This window comes from Sparus aurata, chromosome 1 (genome assembly GCF_900880675.1).
Source record: "Sparus aurata chromosome 1, fSpaAur1.1, whole genome shotgun sequence".
Classification (NCBI taxonomy): domain Eukaryota; kingdom Metazoa; phylum Chordata; class Actinopteri; order Spariformes; family Sparidae; genus Sparus; species Sparus aurata.
In genome coordinates, this window is record NC_044187.1 from 36,514,317 (window position 1) to 36,529,598 (window position 15,282).

The 15,282-nt window shown below is 38.0% G+C and overlaps 1 protein-coding gene across 4 annotated transcripts in view; it reads left to right on the forward strand.

Moving 5' to 3' along the window:
* Nucleotides 1-493: 493 nt before the first annotated feature.
* Nucleotides 494-15,282, forward strand: part of LOC115581070 (deoxycytidylate deaminase-like) — a 163,759-nt gene continuing 148,970 nt past the window's right edge. Inside the window, exons 1-6 of one of the 4 annotated variants that reach the window (XM_030415927.1) lie at nt 501-582; nt 3,346-3,430; nt 5,771-5,903; nt 7,972-8,088; nt 12,118-12,214; nt 12,718-13,879. In XM_030415927.1, coding sequence (XP_030271787.1) covers nt 542-582; nt 3,346-3,430; nt 5,771-5,903; nt 7,972-8,088; nt 12,118-12,214; nt 12,718-12,733 — 489 coding nt within the window. In that variant the 5' untranslated portion in view covers nt 501-541 and the 3' untranslated portion in view covers nt 12,734-13,879. Of the gene's footprint in view, nt 583-3,345; nt 3,431-5,770; nt 5,904-7,971; nt 8,089-12,117; nt 12,219-12,717; nt 13,880-15,282 lie in introns of those variants that run through there. The other 3 variants (XM_030415932.1, XM_030415948.1, XM_030415917.1) reach the window with 3 other exon arrangements.

The window sequence follows — 15,282 nt, forward strand, 5'->3', positions numbered from 1 at the left end:
AGGTCCTTAATTAAATTGAAGAGGTCTTAAAAAGTCTTACATTTGACTTGTTCAAACCTAAAGAGATGGTGTATAATAGTAGCCTACTGCAACTTTACTTTTTTTTTTCTACCATTAAATGTTATTGTGTACATTATCATATTTTATAATGTTCTGTCATGGAGTTTATCACTTCACTGCTGAAAGAAAAGAAAGCAGCTCACTGCCAGTTGCAGCTTCTTATCTTGATTTGCAGACTTTGTTAATATTTTGTCTCCATGATTGTTATCATTGATACTTAGATTATCAAAAATCACTGTATTTAAAAACGACGTTGGTGCTTTTTATTCCCACAGACATCATATTTACCTGTCAGGAGTCAGTATTAGTCGACGGGGCGGAGCTGCCTCCTCCAATATAGCGGTGATGTGGACGTATCGCAGCAGCGGGCCAACCCACTTAGTGAGGCGTCTATGTATATATATCTATGGTGCAAACCCAGTGTGGCATGTTGTACTGACGTGACTAACTTTCACATCCAACGCACAATATTTGGAAGACTATGGCAGAACCTGAGCAGTCGAAGCCTTCTCATCAGGACAGGTAACTAGTTTGAGCCTTTGAGCTACACTCGATATTACATGTCTGACTGGCTGAGGAGACAGAGCTCACGCTGATGGAGATATGTCCTGTCTACATGCTGTTGATTAACTATTTTCCGTTCAGTAGCTTAGTTTAGTTTAGTGAATCAGTGTAGCATTTTAAGTTCCATCTCTTTTACATTTATCATGAAATCATAAAGACAATTGTGCATTCAGTCCCTTCATGCCTTTGTCTCACTTAAACTTTAATTGTCTTGTTAAAGTTGTTCTTTGTTGAGTGATTGATGCTGTGGTAGCTGATGATGCTTCCAGCTGACAGAACATAGTAAAATTGCCAGATCATCAAAGTCGGGCAGGCAAAAGGCTTCTGAAACATTCCCACTATGAATCTAGTTGTCTTTATACATTCACGGTATGATGCCGTGTGGAGGGCGGAATAAAACCTGTAGCAGACACGACATGTTTATTTTCAGTAGCCTAATGTTCAAGTTTTTTCAGAGATGAGTTTTTTCTGACAGTTTAATATTAATAGTAAGTTAGCTATTTATGTTCTACAACTAAATGTTACTTTTTGTAAGTGTTTTTAGTGTGTCTGTTCAGAACATGGTGGCTTATGTTATGTTGGTAATAGTCATTTTTGTGCTGGTTTACAGTTTAACCATTACTGAGGTAGCTGTTACATATTCTGACACCAGCTGTTCTATCTCCCGTTGAAACACACTCTGCTGGAGTGACTTTCTCCATTCTGTATTTGTAGTTTTTAAATATAAGGTCTTCATATTGGACAATATATACGCTGATACCAACATATCTGTGATAGTCTAATAAAATCGATAAAATCGGCCTACAAATAAGTCAGTCGGGCTCTACTATTTTGCACAATGTTCATTGTGTGTCCTTCAAGGAATTTAGATGATAAAAAATTCCAAGGGGTCATGTAACTTAAAATAACCCTGCTTCAACTATATTGTGAGAAGCATGAGAAACCCCTGCCTGAATAAACTCAGTCCACTGCATCTCATTTAAAGAGTTTTCTTTTATTTACTCATTACTTGAATTCAGTTTTAAAAAGACAATTGTCATCACTAGTTCTGGCGCATCTACTGACTGCAACTAAACATCTTCACTGTTAAGTGCGCTAAGGAAGGACCAAACCATTTCATGCAGATACAGGGTGGCTGGTTGGTCAATATGGATGTTTACTTTTTGGTCAATGGGGATATTTAACTTTTACTGCCAAAAACAAGTAAAAAACAAAGATGTAATTAATTTCATTGATATATTTGAAATATATACTCAATGATGATGGTTTAATAATTTTATAATAATTTTTGCCGATTTTTTGGAATTGTCCTAACTTTTCCCCCTATACAGCTCCTCTGATTACACACACAGACGCACAGCAGTGATCCTTCTCCTGCATTTAAATAAAGCATACTGCAGTCAAACAGAGTTATCATCATCATCTTTATTCATTATTGATAACGATCAAAAGCAAACTTCATGTTAAAATGTGGGACTGTCAGTGTCTGTGCTAGGTAGCTTGTATCCATGGTGTGCCAGCTGATCGATGTGATATGATGTGATCTACAGAGGAAGGAGGACGGATTTCTTCCTCTGTTCAGTCCAATGCATTTTGAAGTGTACTCATACTTATTGGAATTTCAACTTTCGACATTGTCACAGCTTTTCACATTCAGTGTTTCGCGTAGGATGGAGTTGTAGCAGTGTTGTCTAGCAAGCAAACATGTTTTTTGTATGATCACAACATGCGCTGTAAAGTACATATGAGGTGGGAGCAGGTCATCTTTTTAACTCATCTGACAAATCAAACCTACAGGGGTGAAAATCTCATATCGACTTAAGAGGGCACAACTGCATGGATTCCTGGTTTGGCCTCCAAAAGTGGGGCTGTAACTCTGTTAACAAATACTTTGTCACCCTGCCCACTGAGGAAAACTACATTGCGACTGCAAACATGGCTAGTTTTGTTTACAGTGATATACTACAAATGATATTTTTGCAGGTTGGGGTTGTCGTATCCCTCCTGTCCCTCTGGGAATTGCACCATAATATCTTATTTGACAGGTGGCAGCAATATGCTTCCATAGAAGTGAATTTGTTCATACGATGGGTACTGTCAGTGCCTCTCACAGATAGACTTTACCTGGGCTGGCTGTCTGAGAATATTTGGTCACCCATAGCATTTATGCTTTCATTTTTTAAAATCCGTACATGAGAATGACGCCATCCACGATTGATGTGGACAATCTGACCTCACTTTTCTCCTCCCATCTACTGTCAGTCAATGTGGTATTACCTCCCTCCAGTAAATACATTGACTGTGATGTCACCTCTCCTACCTAAAGTAGGTCTACTTATGCTGTTATGTAGAAAAAAGTGCACCTGAACATCGGTTTTGACTGGCTACTTAATTAACAACAAGCTCCCTCCACAGACATGCAGGTGGACAAATTCCTGAAGTTTTGATTTTATTTAATTTTGGCACCTTCATAAGGAAAAAAAGGCAAGGGCCTGTGTGCATGCATTAAGAGAACAATGTTTTTATTAAATAGATTTTTCAGTGTGATTCAAATGTATGAACCTGCATAGGTTTGTAAACAAAGGGATTGCTCAGAAATGATCTGTGATTGTAGTCAATCGAAAGCAATAGAAATTGTTTAAAGATTAGATTTTTCTCTTGAGTCACAAAATGTTTACATCTTCTCCCTTTTTGTGTGTTTCTCTGTAACAACACAACCAGGGACAGAGAAGACTACCTGGAAATGGAAAGGTTTATGGATGAAGCCCGTCGGGCAGCCCAGAATAGCAAGGACCCGAACACACAGGTATGTGTGCTCAGACAGTCTTTAAACATCCGTCACTTTAGTCAGCAGCGAGCAACGTATGAACTTGGCTTTGGAGTTGTAACGTTATTTCACAGACAATAATAGCCGTGACAAACTGCGCTGCTAGGCTCACAACTGTAACTTTAACATACATTACTGCAAACTTCATGCTCATTACCACAGCTATGATTTGTCCTACCTGCTCTCTCACAAATGGTGCAGAACATTTTGCCTATTCTGTCCACCCTATCATAACACAATGGTGTGCTCAAGTTGCCTAGTCCAAGTTTGATATTGACAAGCAGTAAATCACTGTGACTTGCACCAAAAACCTAAGAACAATATAACTAATGAGTCCAAATTTGACTTGAAAAATGGTGGCAGTGGACGAGGGACTGGACAGAGCAGGTTATAATATCACTTTCTACATGTTGACATGTTAATCAGGGTTCCCACGCCTCCAATTCTACAGTCATGGAAAATGCATGGAAAATGCCAGAAAAAGCTAAGTCCTGGAAAACCCTGTGTTGTCCTGGAAAATTATATCAACATTTTCTTATTTTCCTATTAGAGATTAATCTAATGTTATAACTTAAGTGGCCCAAACTCCAAATAATGTTATATTATGCTGGCTGGTAAATGTGGTAGTTTTTATGTTTATAGTAGGGCTGTCAAAGTTAACGCGTTAATCGCGCGTTAACGCAACTTCCGTAAAAAAATTTAACGCACGATTAACACTCGGTATTAAAAAAAAAGGAACGCGCATTGTTTGATTTACGGCAGTCAGTGGCACCTGTAGTCTTGATCCAGAGGGTGGCAGAAGAATAAGAAAGGGAATCAGAAGAAGAAGAAGCAGGGTTGGCGTTCGGGAAAAACACGGTGGACTTAAAAGCGAAAGTGAGAGTAAATGGAGAAAGGACTTATGAACGGCAAATTCACTTTCAAAACACTGCCAGATGGTTCGGTTCATAGGACAAAAGTTATCTGCACGTACTGTCGACATGAAATGAGTTACCATAGAAGTACGTCGAGTCTCGAATATCATTTGCAAGCCAAACACACGGCAGATGCAGAGAGGCCACCGCCTCCACCCCCCTTGTCAAAAGCAGACATCACCATGTTTTGATCCCATTTTGGGTGAGGGGATATTTTTTTAGCCTTTTATTTGAAGTGCATGATTTTAAGTGTCGAATAAACATTTCATAAAGCAAGCATATTTGCCCTTTCTTATGTTGTTAAAAGTATTAAGAACATGAACAAAATACATTAAGGTACATTTAGAACAGAAAGAAATGTGCCAAAAAAATTGCCAAAAAAATTGCCATTAATTTGCGATTAATCGCGAGTTGACTATGGACAAAATGCGATTAATCGCGATTAAAAAAATTCATCGTTTGACAGCCCTAGTTTTTAGATTAATATTGCTTTCTTACCATCTTGTTGAATGGTGTTAAATTGAGTAGCCTGTTTGGTTCATTTGCTAAAGTTGTCGTTCTTGCTAGCTTGTTTAGCCTGCAAATGTTCAAGGTTTATGGCCACTACTGGCTAAACGCACGTTTTTGCTTTGCTAGCATTGTGTCATGGTTAAGTAAACGATCACCAGTGATGATATTGCATTCATTATTACTACACATAAGAGGAATGATCAGTGGTTTATCTATAGAGCTCATGGTCAAACAGACAAAGTGCTTCACAATTCAGGACCAAATTAAAATCATTAGCAGAGAGATGATGGCTCCAGTGTAAATTATAAATTATAAAATTCATTGCTCACAAAAACTTGTTTACTTCTTTTTTATTTAATATGGTTTATAAATGCTTCTCTCAGTGACATTTTACATAATCAGTGAAGCAACAACCATTCATTGGAGCACTCTGCAGTGCTTATTGTTAGATACAATCTGTGACATCCAGGTATTACACAAAAATAAAGCCAAATACTAAAAAATGGCTCTAACAATTCTAATAAATAACAATGATAATAACATTAATAATAAGAATAAGAATAATAAAACAAAAACATATTACAAAGACTAAAATATGTATGTTCCTCATGCAAGTCATACTCAAATCCCTTGAGCCATTTAAACAGTCATTTTTGCAAGTAAACAAAATGGAAAGAAAAAATCTGGCTTTGAAATTCAGAAATGGACATGACTAAACAAGCAGAATGCAAGGGAACCCTGTTCATTTCCAAGGCTTTAGAGTGTGTGAGATATTACTGACGGTAGTGGATTGTTGTGTTTGATCATGGATTATTTTATGATATACTGGACTATTTGATGTTTGTTAAACATTTACAGCTTGTCTTAATTGTTGAACTTATTTCCATCTCTGCAGGTGGGGGCATGTATAGTGAACCAAGAGAAAAAGATAGTCGGCATTGGTTACAATTGTATGCCCAATGGCTGCGATGGCCAGCTACCGTGGACCAGATCTGCTGATGACCGGCTTGACACTAAATATCCTTATGGTAAGAGTGCATGCCCTCTCACTCCTAGCTTTAATTCGAGACAATCTAATTCCTTAATTACTTAGAAACATAAAACCATATTGTTGCACAGAAAAGCTGTAACACATTTGTTTTCCACAAAATGCTGTTGGGTTTGCTTCATGTCTGAAGTACTAACTTTTGGCCTGTAGAGGGTGGTAGAGGATAAGTAATGAAGAACTCTGTCCCACGATAAGACGCCTCACATTGTACTTTTAAAATGTCTTTCTAAATGTTTCTCTTTTCTCTTCCTGTCTTCCCCTCTATTTAACTGCTCAATTTAGGATGTGATGAACTGCAAATTATTAATATAGTATAAATGTCCAATAGATGCTGTAGTGTTCATGCATGAGCCTACTAGTAGCCATTGTGGATGCACTAGATCTGCTGATTCCCTCAAGTGGCCTTAATGAAGGCAGAATGGACTGGGGCAGTTACATTACCTTTTATGCAAACATCCACTTGGACTCGAAGATAGACTGATTAGAATTTATTGGTCAAAGGTCACCATGGCTTCACAAAACTAGGGTTGCTATCTTTTTGATTTTAATGATTCTGATCATCAACTTCAATTCAATTCTATTATAATGATCATTAATCTTTCATGTAAATAAATTTTATTGTTCCAGTTTCATAAAATGTGAGGATTTTCTGTGTTCCTTTTGATTACTTAGATTCTTAACAAACAAGTCAATCAATATTGGAGAAGATAACCAGCAGATTAATTCATAATGAAATTATGATGCAATTTTTACATTACTGCATGAGTAATAACAATCAAATGATAGTACTTAACTGTAATATGTAACTTTCATCACATTTTCCCTATTGTACATAGTGAATGTATTGTGTTTAGATGGGGCATATTCTAGTCTTATCGAACACTCAAAATACTTTTCAGCAGTCACCCATTCATACTTTGTGTATTACTAAAGTAATTTTAATGCTCTCTTTACATTTTACATAACTACCTAATAAATGGATTGCAATTATACAATGATGTTATAGTCTTTCTGACTATTCAAGTGCACACAGACACAATTATACACTGGTGACTAAGGTTACTAAGAAATTCACCACCTGCTCATCAGCCTTTCCAGTGTTTCCCACAGGACTTCATGAGACTATGGTGGGTGGACCTCAGACCATTGAGGGTATTGAATTATAAATCAAAGAGGGGTATTCAATTAATATTCGAAGGGGTCCATATAAAGAAAATTGCCTCAAGCAAAGGCCCAGACCATCATGTCTAACTCACATTATGATTCAGTGCCATATACAGTATATTGAAGGAGCCAATTAGGTATTTTAACATCTGTATGTAGTCAACAATTGATCAACAATTTTAATAAAGTACAGTTCTATATTTTAACTGAATGGACAGGTTTCCCATTGAACTGAAGGGGTACTGAAGTACTTCCAAGTAAAATTAGCACTTTTTAGTGCTACATGCAACATTGATAGGGAGATTTAGGTTAATTTAGGCAATCAATAATAATTACTGATTATCAGGGATAATTATTAGTTATGATAAAATAATAATAATCAAGCCGACCGAAATCTGTTTAGAATGATCTTAATAAATAATGCAACAAGTGCCACACTTAATGCACTCGACAAAGCCGAGTGCATTACGCTGTGACACGTGTTGCCTTTTTTAATTTTGTGCAACTTTGTACACATTTGTTATTTAGGCCTATTTTGCTGAAAATATATATAATATTTCTGATCATGGCATAGCTCTCTCCCCACCCAATAAGGCTAATAATGTAATGATTAGAAATAACACAAAAAAGAAAAACAACAAAAAAAAAACCCACAAATGCTTGATCAAGGGCCCAGCCCGGCCCGATGTCAGTGGCGGGAAATATCAACCCGACCCAATCCACGGGTCGGCTCGGGCCGGATCGGGCTCAGGCTGAGAATCTAAACTCTAATAGGCATACAACCTTGAGGCAGTAGTTCTTCTTTTATTTTTAAGGGCTTGTTTGCAATACAACCTAATGAAACCTAAACAAGACAACTTGTGTCTCAACGCTCTGTGCTACAGTGTGCCATGCAGAGTTGAATGCCATTATGAACAAGAACAGTGCTGATGTGAAAGGCTGCACCATGTATGTGACTTTGTTCCCCTGCAACGAGTGTGCCAAGCTTATCATCCAGGCAGGTTGGTGTCTCACACACACACACACACACACACACACACACACAGACACACACTCAGTTCTGTAATCAGTTCTTACATTAACACAGATTGTTGAAGGCTGTGGATGATATTTCATATTAATATTTATTGATATTTAATGATAATATATCCTTTTAAAGTTGGTGCCAATTGTGTGCCCACATGTTGCTATGTTGTTCAAGATTAGGAATGTTTCTTTTGTTCTTCCTTTTTTATATATATTTTTTTAATTCAGGCTATTTCAAACAGTTGAAACTTAAAATTTACTGAGGGGAAGGATGGACTGGTATCTCTGAACAATTCTTGTAACGTTAGCATTTTGCCCTGGACAATCCAGCTTGGAGATCTAACTTTCTAACTCAGAACTCGAGGTATAATCCTTCATGCTGATGTTATTGTTTGGTTAGCTATTAATACCTGACTCCATTTGACCCATCATGCAGGTATGTTAATTACATTTTATTAAAATTTGCAATCATGTGCTTTCGTACTGATTGATTGATTTAAAGCTGTTATAGTGCTCATCCACTGCCATTTATTTTTTTCATTGGTTAATAGGCTGTACTTCCAGAGGGTTTGGGGAATAATGTTTAACCTACAGCTTGTCTCAGAGATAGCATAGGCATAGGTTTAGTTTTATTTGTGCGTGTGATGTGGGTTGAGGTTATGGACTGAGACTCTTCTTTTGCAACTGATATTTTCTTTTATTCTCTGTAGAGGGGTCTCAGTCAAGCAGTGCATTTTGTTACAGTCAAAATGGTTTTGTTGCATTGCAAATCTTCAGTCTGATCTGGGCTTTAAGAAAAGCTTGGGCTGGCCACATGTTCTATTCTAATTTCAATTCCAGAACACTTGGAACTGCTATGTTGATGCCTAAAAACTCTTTGTGGATGGAATAGGAAGTGCTGACCCACTGCGTTGTTATGGTTCTAACTCCGAAGGGGGAGAACCCTTCTAAAATTGTGCCGGTTTATTATTTTTATTTGTTGTCTGCCGCTTGAGCTCAAATTCCCGTGAGCTGGAATGGGCCAGAAACTTGAAATTTGGCCCAATGATTGGAAATGATGTGCATCAACTTTTATTAAAATATGAGCCCAGTCAGCCAGATGGTGGCGCTGTAATTAGGGCTTGAAAATGCGTTTTTGGGAAGGCCACACCTTCAAGACATAAGTCTTATTGACTTGAAATTTGACACACAAGTCCAGCTCCATGTGCTCTACAAAAAAGCCTCTTGGACCATATAGCTCCGCCTACTTAGATTTTTTGCTAATTAGCATAATGTGACAGTCAAATGAATAGAACTTTTGAAAGATTGACTCTGTCGACATCAAATTTGGTATACGTCTTCGGGGGATGAAAAGACATATTTCTAATATAAATGAGCCAGCTTGGTCAAAAAACATGGCCACCACGGACCAATGTATCTTTGCAATGGGCGGGGCTTAGAAATAATTGGCCATAACTCCCACACCCTTTGCCCTATCATCACAAAACTTGGTGGGTAGGTTCACAACTGTACTGGGAATCTGCCTACCAAAGCATGTTGAGCTCAACCTATAGGAGGCGCTATAAATTCCATTAGCATGTAGCTGAAAAACCAATTTGGAGAAATCTGGGGCTTATCATGGCTATGTGTTGCACAGATCTTTGAGGAACACGGCGGCCGATGTCATTGACTGCGGGGGATGAGGGTCAGGGTGGCTGGTTTGGGGCGAAAGGGGCTAGAACCTGCGGATTGCCGTTTGCGGCTATATTTTATTTCATTGTAGTTAGTCTTTCCTTTTCTCCCGGTACGCCATTAATACAGTAGAATAGATATCTTTTAAATTAATACACTTTTTCCCTTGGTCATGAAAACTGAATTTTCAACTATTACTGAATCAGATCACACCCTGTGTTACTAGATCTCATGTTTCCTTCTGAACACTATGGAACGCCCCCCATGGAAAATACAATAATGGTTTTAATGGTTTTTGCAGATTCATATCCAAAAGAAGTGATGACTATTTAGATACAATTAAAAAGATAATAGTTCCCGCTTGCTAGGTTAGAAACACTCAGCGTCGTCATCAGAGGTTAGATTATATTTTACTCAGCCAGAATCGATAAGATGCCAAGACTTAAACAAGATCAGCTTGTAAAATATTTAGAGGTAGTGGGTTCCCATTTTTTCTCTTCTGAACTTTATAAAAGGAAGCCTGACCTCCAAACTTAGAAAAATGTGCAACGAACATTTCTGAGCAGATGAGCAACAAGAGAGTATGCGTTCAGTGGAAATCCAGCAAGGACATGAGGTCAGGAAGAAAGGCGTTATGGTGGAACTTCAAATATCATCATGGATATATAACAATATATATACAGTATATATAACAAAGTTCAGAAGCCTTGATGACACTTTTCAGACTGACACACACTGCATGGAGTTGCCTGATGGCACAAGGTGCATTTGACATAGTGCAGGCAACAGAGAAGTTTCTTGCTGATGTTGCCCCATACGGGAAGATCAAAAGTATCAGGTTTGATTTGATGGCATTCACACAAAAGAATTATCAGACACTACTCTGTAAAACTGGAATAAGGCATGAAACCTCAGCGCCATACTCACCACACCAAAATGTTACTCAATTTGACATGCCTAGATTTATGCTTATAGAGAGCGAGTTGCAGAAAGAGTTTTGGACTTATGCAGTGCAGGCTGCAGCTTTAGTGAGAAACAGATTCTATCACAGTCACACAAAGCAAAAACCTTACTTATGTTGACAGGGAAACAACCAAACCTCTCAAGGATACAAACTGGGGGCAACCAGGGCTACAAGCATACAGTGATGCAGATTGGGTGGCTGATGTAACTGACTGACATAGTGGAACTGGTTATTGTGTAAGTCTAAATGAAAATGGACCTGTCATTTCATGGAAAACCAAAAAGCAAACTACTGTTGCTCTATCCACTTGTGAGGCAGAGTATATGGCATTAGCTTCAACCATACAGGAGTGTATGTATCTAGTAGAACTGTTAGAGGGTATTGACTGATGTCAGTAAACACTACTCAAGGTTTATGAGGGTATCCAGGGGACAATAGCGCTAGCAAGTATCCTGTAAGCAGACAGAGGTGTAAACATGTTGACATAAAATATCACTTTTTAAGGTCAACTGTGAATGATTAATTAATTCTGGAGTATTGTCCATCAGACCAGATAGTAGCAGATGTGAAGACAAAACCTGCAACAAAGATAAAGTTGAGTAAGTTTGCAGAGTTTATGTTTGGAGAATAACATGTAATAAAAGATTACATGATGTAAGTTTAAGGTAGAAAACCTTATAACGTATGTTAAAGAAGTTAACAGTGTGAGAGCAAGTGGGGGTGTTAACATGTAAAATATGCTCTCAATTGTGGAAAGAAGCCTTTATTGTGGTGACATGGGCAAATACAGGTATTGTGGGAGAAATGCTGACAGCCAATGAGAAGCACTGTAATACACCTGTGACTTGTTTGTATAAAGGAGAATGAGATTGACGAGTATGTTAATTCAGGTATCAGTCAGTACATTTCCATGCACAATTGAATCAAGCTACAGTCATAGCTTGATTAGACCTACTGCCCCAGTATCCAAGCACCCGGGGAGAATCGGTTTATTGACAGATTGATGTCTGCCACAGTAGGTGTTGATATGCACCGATTTCAGCTAGTTGCTACTGGACCTTCATCCATTTGACCTATTACACCACATACCAAATAAGTAAAGAATCGGCAAATGGGCAGCACAGCGAACGTTGAGAACATGGATGACTTTTTCAGTGCTGTACATCACATAATATATGTCGTGGTAATACCTTTGTTGTCGTCGTATTCTTTTGTTTTCCCCTGTTTTGATATTTATAAGAAATCCGGCCTTGATTTACTAGGGCTGGCTGTGTGGCTGTTGGATGGACAGATGGACAGATGGGTTCAAACGTATTTTGCATTCCTGCTTTCTGTTTCACCTCAATATCTCTCCCCACTCTGTGTCCAGGTATTAGCAAAGTGATCTATCTTGATGATAAGTACCATGACACACAGGAGACTAAGGCTTCAAGAAGGTTGCTGGACACCGCAGGCATACCATACGAGTAAGTATCTATTTTTCTCTGGTGTTGTATTTACTTAGCACACTTGATAATTAAGAACTTTGAACTTTGTCTGAGGTGACCTTGTAACCTTATTTACATCATCAAATCTGCCCCAGACTTAGTATATATACCTGTGTTGGACTTTGTCAGTCATGAACATGAGAAATGGCTGCCTGCTGTATCTTAAAAACTAAGCTGATGAGAGTGGTGAAGGTAGACACAACCAGAGAGCTACGACAGTGCATTAAGCATTTTTTGAGGGTAAGGGTGTTCGTAATGTTTTTCTTTCTGGGTCTTGCTCCCTTTCTCTCTTACAAACACTTCTTTGTGTACAAATTGCCCCGATCTTGTGAAATATTAACAGGAGTGTCAAACAGATGAGATGAAAGTAGGACTTCAAAAACTTTTATCCCTATCCATGCTGTGGTGTTTCTCACATACGCCCTCATACCTGTGCATCCAGGACTTACCTGTATGTTGCTTTTTTCTGTGTGTTTTGGCAGGCAGTTTAATTGTTGATTCCATTAACCACTCTGGAATGCGGAACAATGCAGCTGCTGAAAGAGATGAGGAAGCAGAGGAAGACTGACGAGACTGAAAGGGAACCTGATGCCTTTTTTGTCTATGTTTTCTTTGTCTATGCTTCGCCCTTTTTGGCTAACTCTGGTGGAAGGTCATTCAATTATACTGTCACATTTATTCTTTTAAATCTACCTTTGGGTTTATGAATGCACACAGACAGTGAACACACTTTCTTTAGTGATTTTAAATTCTTTTGTGTTGTGAATTAGATCTGGTCATGGTTGTCTCCACAGGGGAAAACCTGAAATCTTCTTTCCCTCTTCAAATGAAGTTCCAGACAGATATAGATCTATCGGTTAATTTGACCTTTTACATTCCCAGTCGAAATTGTCCAATAAGTGAATCATGTTGTATTAAATACTGGTAGCTGCTGAGTGTTACTGTCTGCCCCGTAACAACAGGGGCAACAAGTATATGAATATGAATATTTGAAGTGCACAGTAAAGAATTGCCAGATTTTTAATTACCTAACCATAATATAAATATAGCTTTTACTAGACATGTTTCTGTCAAGCTTGATGTGTCTCTTACTAGCTTACTTACTGGTAATTTGTAGTTTGTGTTGGCACGGTTTGTATTTTTTGCAAAAAAGTAGCCATTGTTGGCCTTATCTGTATGTTCTAGGGTTAGTTACTGTGTGCATATAGGGTTTTTAACATATTCCTGGTATGGTGATATGGATCTTTATTTTAATTACCATTTTGCTATTGTGTTCTACAAGGTGTCGCTGTCTCTGGTCGGTCAGACAATGTTGTAATGTAATTGGAGTGTGTTACGTAAAATGTCACTTAATTTTTGATTTTCTTCACGCTACTAAAAGGCTTTTTAAAACATGATAATTTACCATAGTCTTTAACAGCTGCTATTTAGCCGACAACAATTGAACCTTTCGCTGTTTACTGTGTAATATGTGTTACGACAAAGAGCTTGAGAGCTAAATATTTGTCTGTAATGTGTATCAACTGCTATATGTACACATGTGCTTTGGATGACAGAGAAACACTTTTCTGTCTTTATACCATCATTCTTATAACCACATCAGTTGTCAGTGCAGTTGGAGTCAATAAATGTTTTGGACCAATGCTCATTATTCTTGGATGTGTATTATAAGATGTCATTAATCTAATGGAGCTTTTCCATACATGTGCTAGCTTGGCTTTACTCGGTTTGACTCAGCATGTCAGTCCAGTACAGCAGGGATTATTATTTCTACAACATAGTCTTGAATTAATAAATTGCTTGTCATGAATTGTGGTCAAGCAACTGTAAATACTGTTCATCCCCACAGAAGAATTGCTACTAACAACGCTCACACATTTAATTTCTCATAAATCTTTACAATAAAAAGTCCCCGTTATTTTGTTATCAACAGCTTTCACAATGAAGCAGCAAAATCCAGGAAATGTTTGGTTTTCAACCTGTAACTCAAAACTCCTGAAACAACTGAAAGCGAACACAATCAGACAGTAAAATAGTAGACGTCAGACCATAAAAATCAGAGATGCAATTGAGAAAGTGGCATCCTCTGTGGAACAGTTGAGTCTAAAAATATACTGGAATGGTTCATCTAATCCAGGAAGATTCGAGGTCGGCTGGAGTAGTCCACTGACGAGTACATACTGGCTCCCTTATTTGTAATTTCCTCGCTCTGTGCTAGAACTGGTCATTAATACTTAATAAAAACATAAAGTGCTATAATAAATAAAAAATAATTTACAGTACAGTGGGGTCAAAAAGACTGGGACCACAAGCCACATCACCCCTATCCAGCCCCCTTCCTGAGGGCAATATCACCCTCTCCACCACAGATGACAACACAGGTACAACAATCTGAGCAGAAAACCAAGTGCATACAAACAATGCCAACGAGGTTTGAAACTCCATGCTGGCTATTCGATATTGCATTTGAGTGAATGTTGCCAACTTCTACTCTGTCAAGGACTCTAAAATCCTTCGACCGTTACTAGCCATTATGGTAATTTTGGTTGTTGTTATTAACTTAATCATTAATCAGAGTTACAAACTGACAGTAACTTTTTATGAGACTGATTTGGTGAATTGTCTATCGTTTTGCCTTCTTCAAAGGGTGGTGTCAATCTAATGTAAATTGGATAGCTCAGTCCATAGGGACTTGGCTTGGAGACTTGAAGGTTGTCAGTTCAAGTCCTACTCGGCCCAAAAAAGTATAATGTTGACTTGTAGTTGGAGGATGCTAGTTCACATCCTGGACATTGCTGAGGTGCAAGGCACTGACACCTACCCTTTGCTTGTTGAGGAAGGAGCCAGTTTGGGACAAAGGTCATCATGGCAGAACAGGACCTCTCTAAGATGCAGAGATGAAAGGGCTTGTGTTCCTACAGTGTAATCTGACTGGAAAAAAAAAATTTTTTATTTAGCCTAATAATAATTATCCCTGATAATTATTTATTATTATTGATAGCCAAATTTAACCCCAAACACCCTATTATTATTGGATGAAGCAATAC